Here is a 6,000-nt window from a genome sequence, read left to right on the forward strand (position 1 = left end):
CCTGCTCAAGGTTTATTTAATGCTATAAGCTTCTTTGCTGGCCTAAGTATCCAGTGAAGATAAATTGGTAATCAAAACCAAGTCAGGGCCGGGCGCGGTGGCTCACGCCTGTAATCCTAGCACTCTGGGAGGCCGAGGCGGGTGGATCGTTCAAGCTCAGGAGTTCGAGACCAGTCTGAGCAAGAGCGAGACCCCGTCTCTACTAAAAAATAGAAAGAAATGATCTGGACAACTAAAAATATATATATATAGAAAAAATTAGCCAGGCATGGTGGCACATGCCTGTAGTCCCAGCTACTCGGGAGGCTGAGGCAGGAGGATCGCTTGAGCCCAGGAGTTTGAGGTTGCTGTGAGCTAGGCTGACGCCACGGCACTCACTCTAGCCAGGGCAACAAAGCAAGATGTCGACATCTGTCTCAAAAAAAAAAAAAACCAAGTCAGAAGTGTATAATAGGCAAACACATAAAACAAATTAACTTACTTAAATATTAACCTGCAGTCTAAGGGATTTTTAAAAAATTTAAAACAAACAAAAGAAATGACAAGCAAAGTAGATAGGGAAAACACACATACAAATGACCTGTGCTCTGATCAAATGTAATTAAGCATGGACCTCACCTGTCTTAAATTGCTTAATTGCTTGAGAAATGCATCTGCCGCCCACAAAATCTATTTAAATTTTTTCAACCTGCTCAGCGCAAACTGGAACACATGTTTAAAAAGATGCATTTAAAAAACTAAAACTGTAAGCAGAACTGTACTTTGATTAACATTAAAACTACTTCAGAAAGTTCGAGAGAATGAAGCATAACCTAGATGCTAGGTTGTGCTTTTACTTTTATGGCTTTACTAAGGTTTAACAACAAAATGGCGGGTAGGTAAAAAAAGACTTCCCTCTTTTTAGAGGTCCCTGTAGCATCAGCTGGTCTTTGCATTCAAGATTAAGCAAGACGGAACAGGGAATCATGACCAATATTCTCCATCTAAATATCAGAGGACGACCTCAGCAGCAACAAGCAGGGATGGGAGGGCACCTGAGAGGAAAGGGCAAAAGGACAAGGACAACTGCAATGGAGATAATAATCCTAAAGGCAGCTAACATTCTGTGAGCTCTTACTATATGCCAGACACTGCTATGTGCTTGACACGTGCTAATTCACTCAATCCTCTCCCTGGGAGGACAGTACTAGTATTAGTCCTGCTTTAGCAATTAGGGACCCACAGCACCGAGGTAAGGTAACTTTTCCATGTCAACACAGCCAGCTTGTGGCAGGCAGCATGCAGGCCATCCATCTCCCTACAGTGACCTGGAGCCCATCTGTACTCAAAACACACCAATTAGTCAGTGGCACTCAATAAGCAAAACAGAATCACCGGGCGCCAAAAGCTGTTGGTCAAGGGGCATAAACAATGAGGCAACACTGCCTAGAACCGCAAGCTCCTGGGCAGAGCGCAACGGATCGGCTAATCCACTGAAAACACTGCACATGTAGATATTTTGGAGAAAAGATGGTTCCCCTCCACATGATTAGAGCTGTCACCTAAAGTAACTGAGGTTCTCCTAAACCCTGTCATATAGAATGGAACTACTGTTTCTTACGACTGTTCACTGTGTAGACTTCTGATCTTTATTACCTTTTGGAATGACATTATGTTTCCAACCTAAGGGGTAAATAGCTCTCTTTTTCCCCCTACAAGTTTCAAAAGGCATTCCTGGTCCAACTACTCAAGGATTTGATTCTCAAATTTGTGTTCCCCAAAAGTCAACCATTTCTATTCCCTCTTCTCTCAGGCAAAACTTCCAGTACTGTACCCATAGTTTTAGGTGCTGCCTCTCTGCCTTTTCATGAAGCACGACATCCTTTTTTGGCCAATGATGGCTAATGATGGCCACAGCATTCCAAGAACTGAGCATCCTGACTTTGTACAAAAGTTGAGGTCACGCTTTCTACTTAGTTTCTAATCCTTTTCAACTGCTATCTTCAAGGACACCATTCACAAGCCCTTCGGGACCCATTTCCTATAGTGTTACTGGAAGCCTAAGGCCCTAATATATTGTTACTAAGATGTTGTCTAAATGTTTGAAATAAATACATTGTTTTATTCCTTCTCACAACAAATCTCCCTCTCAAAGCCTTGGGAGATTCTGATGTAGCCAGGGGGGATACAAGTGCACTCAAACTACACTTTCTCTTGAGTATAAGGTTGGAACTTTTAGGTTAAAGGGACTTACTCCTCCTATCCCACATATAACATAGATTATGGGGACACCATATCTTAGCAGCCAGGGCATCCACACAATAAAAAGGGCAACATCACGTCCAAAAACATGGTCTCAGAAGAAATAGGATACTGAGAAGTCAGAAGGGATAAAATGCAATTAAGTTAATATGCTGTAAAAAATATGCAGGGAGGGGAAAATTAAGATATATGATACTAATAGTGAAAGATTTTTTTAAAAAAGCAAGCATGGAAGTGTGACTTGGTTGGAAACAGACACTGAAAAATTAAACTCTCCTGAACGTAGCCACTGCACTTAACTATGTTCCCCGGTTAAAATTCAATGACCACAACTGCCCCCTCCAACAATGCAAGTTGCAAAGGACTGAAATGCTAAGAATATAATCAGCTAGGATATGAAAATCATGGTTCTCCAACGTGAGCCGCAATGTAACCGTTAAAAAAAAAATAAAGAACAAGCATAACAGTATCCAGGTAACCACTCGCACAACTGACCCTGAACCCCAGCGCAGCCCAGGAGTGGAAAGTCCTGCAGACGCTCGAGATTAGCGACTACACCTGGGCCCCGGGCCGCTCTATCTCCCCTCCCCCCGCCCCGTTCCCTTCTCAGAACCAGAACCGCGCGCACAACTCTGCACACAGGGCACTACGTCAAAGGTCAAAGTTGCCTGTGCCGCCCTAGGCGGAATCCCCGGGCCTCAGCAAGCTCGGATTCGGAGTCTTTACAAAGTGATGTCTATGACTCTTTGCAAACCAGCAAGCGAAAGTAACGAGGGGGAGAGAGAGGAGACAGTTTAGGCGAGGAAACCACCCTGACAGAGAATGCAGAATTATCATACAAAATAACTGAAACATAAAATTAAAACCTGGAGGCAAACTACCGTTTGAGCCAAGCCGCGAGCCCCAAAGTCACGCCTCGACCTTGTGCACACATTAAAACCGTCTTTTCTTGCACGCCCGTTCCGAAGTGCATTCACCGACACTCTCCAGAAAACCTTCATCGGCCCTGCGACGGCCAGAACTTTAGAACCGAGGAGACCGAGTATCTGCCCAGGGACGCTGGGTTTTGGGGGAGTGGAGGCTGCCGCGCCCCCGCAGGCCCGGACGCGCGGGGCAGGGGCGGGGGGAATTCACCGGAGTCCCGCGGGCCCCCGGCGGGGCCCTCCCGCCAGCGCTTCACCTGGGGCGGGCAGCAAAGCCACGGGCGCGTGCCCCCGACGGCTCACCTGCGCGATGCCCGCGCCCATCAGCCCGCCGCCGATCACCGTCACGTGCTTGACGATGATTTTCTTGGCCGCGGCCGAGGCGGCGGACGAGGAGGACACGGAGCGCACGAACTGCCTCGTGACGAAGGCCATGATGCGGCGGCTGCTGCAACAGCGACGGGACCCGGGCGCGGAAGGCTCCGCGGACGCCAGCGGCCGGGCAACCTCTGGGGGCGGAGACCCTGGCGGCGCCGCTGCGCGCGCCCTTAGCGACCCCGTGACGTCAGCGGGCAACGGGGCGGGGACTCGAGGCCGGCTCCGCCCATTGGCCCAGGCCGCGGGCGCCACGTTCGAACGTCTGAGCGCGTCGTCCGGATCCAAATGGGCGCCGCGGGTCGCTGCCTTCCGCCGCTGCCGGGGGTCCGGCTGCAACAGCAGGACCGGGAGGCTCGAGTTCCGGTGTAGAGCCGGTACAGGTCCTTATTTTGAAAAGCTACCGGTGCCTTGTTAAATGAATCGCGCGGTGTTGATTTGGTAAATCCTCTCCTTTGATCCTTGTGCATACCTGTGGCGCTGAAGAAATATATGCCTCTCGGCTGTGGTGGTAATGGACCCAAAAGGTGCACCCTTGGTTGATGCCACCAAATAATCAACTCTAGGAATTATTTTAACCTGTCAACAGTGATCGTTTCACTGTTGATCATTAAGTGGGGAAAAAACTTAGACTGCTAACACCCAAAACGAATGTCTAGTGACCCGTGAGTTCCAGTGAAAAGATCAGGCCCAGGAAAAGGAAGCGGAGAGATGACTTTTAGTTATGCATTGCGGTATTGGACATCTATCAATGCAGTGTATGTACATAAGGACGGTTTAAGGTCCAAAGAACAGCCTTTGTGCAGTAACTGATAATACTAGAAAGCACAGGAAAGGACTGTCTTTCCAAATAATAGAAAGCTTGATACCAACGAGGTCCATCTTTTCACTTGTGTGCACTTTCTAGTTACTGTGCCTTCGTGATACAGAATTTTTGTTATTTACTTTAATTGTTAAAAGAAAAACTTAAGATAAATTAAATTTAGCAGAGTTTATTTGAGGAAAGAAATGATTTGTGAATCAGACAGCACCCTGAACCAAAAAAGGTTCAGAGAGCTTCACTCAGCAACAGTGGGCAGGCAGTATTTATAGACAGAAAAGGAAAATGACATCGGGAAATGCCCTGATTGGGTTAAGGTGCCCATTTGCCTCATTTGGACATAACCGAGCAGTTTGCAGCCTGCGATTAGCTAAAAGTTTGGCTGTTATGATTGAGACTCAGCTACTTGTTACAAGAACATAATCGGGTTAGACTGCAGTTTATTTACATATTAAGATAGGTTACAGGCCGGGCGCGGTGGCTCACGCCTGTAATCCTAGCTCTCTGGGAGGCCGAGGCGGGCGGATTGTTTGAGCTCAGGAGTTCAAAACCAGCCTGAGCAAGAGCGAGACCCCGTCTCTACTAAAAATAGAAAGAAATTAATTGGACAACTAAAAATATACAGAAAAAACTAGCTGGACATGGTGGCGCATGCCTGTAGTCCCAGCTACTTGGGAGGCTGAGGCAGGAGGATTGCTTGAGCCCAGGAGTTGGAGGTTGCTGTGAGCTAAGATGACGCCACGGCACTCTAGCCCGGGCAACGCAGTGAGACTCTGTCTAAAAAAAAAAAAAAAAGAAAAAAGAAGATAGGTTACAGTTAGAGTTGGCTGTGTAGGGAGGCAGCTTTCAGCCAAATTTAATTTAATTTAACAATTTCCCCCTTTACGTCAGCCTCTCAATTTTGAGAGATTGACCTAGACCTTGTGCATTGACACCACTTTCTGTTGCTGTCCTAATGGACTCGTTTGGTCTCACTATGGAATTCACAATTCACAATGTTAGATTCACTGGATGATTTTGCTTTCTTCGTGTCGTTATTCTAATTGTAAAGACACCATTTGATGAACAAAGGATGGCTGCATACAAGCATTTAACCTCTTGAGGGTAAAGAACACATCAGGGAAACAATTATGATGGCTATCGGGAAGATGATACCAATAAACTGAGGTACACTCCTTAACAGAAGTCTCTGCAAACTGAACTGATTAAAATCAAACAATTCAAAGTTCAGGCAATAAAGATAATTCAACAGTGTTGGGGTCCAATTGGTCATAGTCTTTGTTCAGGGCACTACAACGAGTAAGGGTCATAGGTCGCCGAATGGCCTGAGTCAGCCTGATGCCCTGATTTAAAGAGGTGTCCGTTTTTGTAGTCAGCCTGGCAACACAAGTCTTAATTACCTGGGGACCCACTTGAAAGAAGCATAAAAATTAGCAAAGCTTGGAATAGCCAAGCTTGACATTTACCATTCAGGATGCCTGCAAAGCAGTTGTTAGCTGCTCCCCTAAACATATCATGTGTTCCTTTCCTCTGAGAAATTTCCTTAATGTATTCAGTGGAAGCGTCTAGAGAAATGGCAGTATCTGCCACCTTTTAAATTAAGATTTCTGTAGTAGTTATATTAGAGGAAAGATAAAGTGC

At 46.5% G+C, this 6,000-nt stretch overlaps 1 protein-coding gene across 1 annotated transcript in view; it reads right to left on the reverse strand.

Moving 5' to 3' along the window:
• Positions 1-3,722, reverse strand: part of HADH (hydroxyacyl-CoA dehydrogenase) — a 42,275-nt gene extending 38,553 nt beyond the window's left edge. Inside the window, exon 1 of the mRNA XM_012655126.1 lies at positions 3,468-3,722. Coding sequence (XP_012510580.1) covers positions 3,468-3,599 — 132 coding nt within the window. The 5' untranslated portion in view covers positions 3,600-3,722. The remainder of the gene's footprint in view (positions 1-3,467) is intronic.
• Positions 3,723-6,000: the final 2,278 nt, after the last annotated feature.

This window comes from Propithecus coquereli, unplaced genomic scaffold, assembly GCF_000956105.1.
Source record: "Propithecus coquereli isolate 6110/MARCELLA unplaced genomic scaffold, Pcoq_1.0 Scaffold46, whole genome shotgun sequence".
In the NCBI taxonomy this organism is placed as follows: domain Eukaryota; kingdom Metazoa; phylum Chordata; class Mammalia; order Primates; family Indriidae; genus Propithecus; species Propithecus coquereli.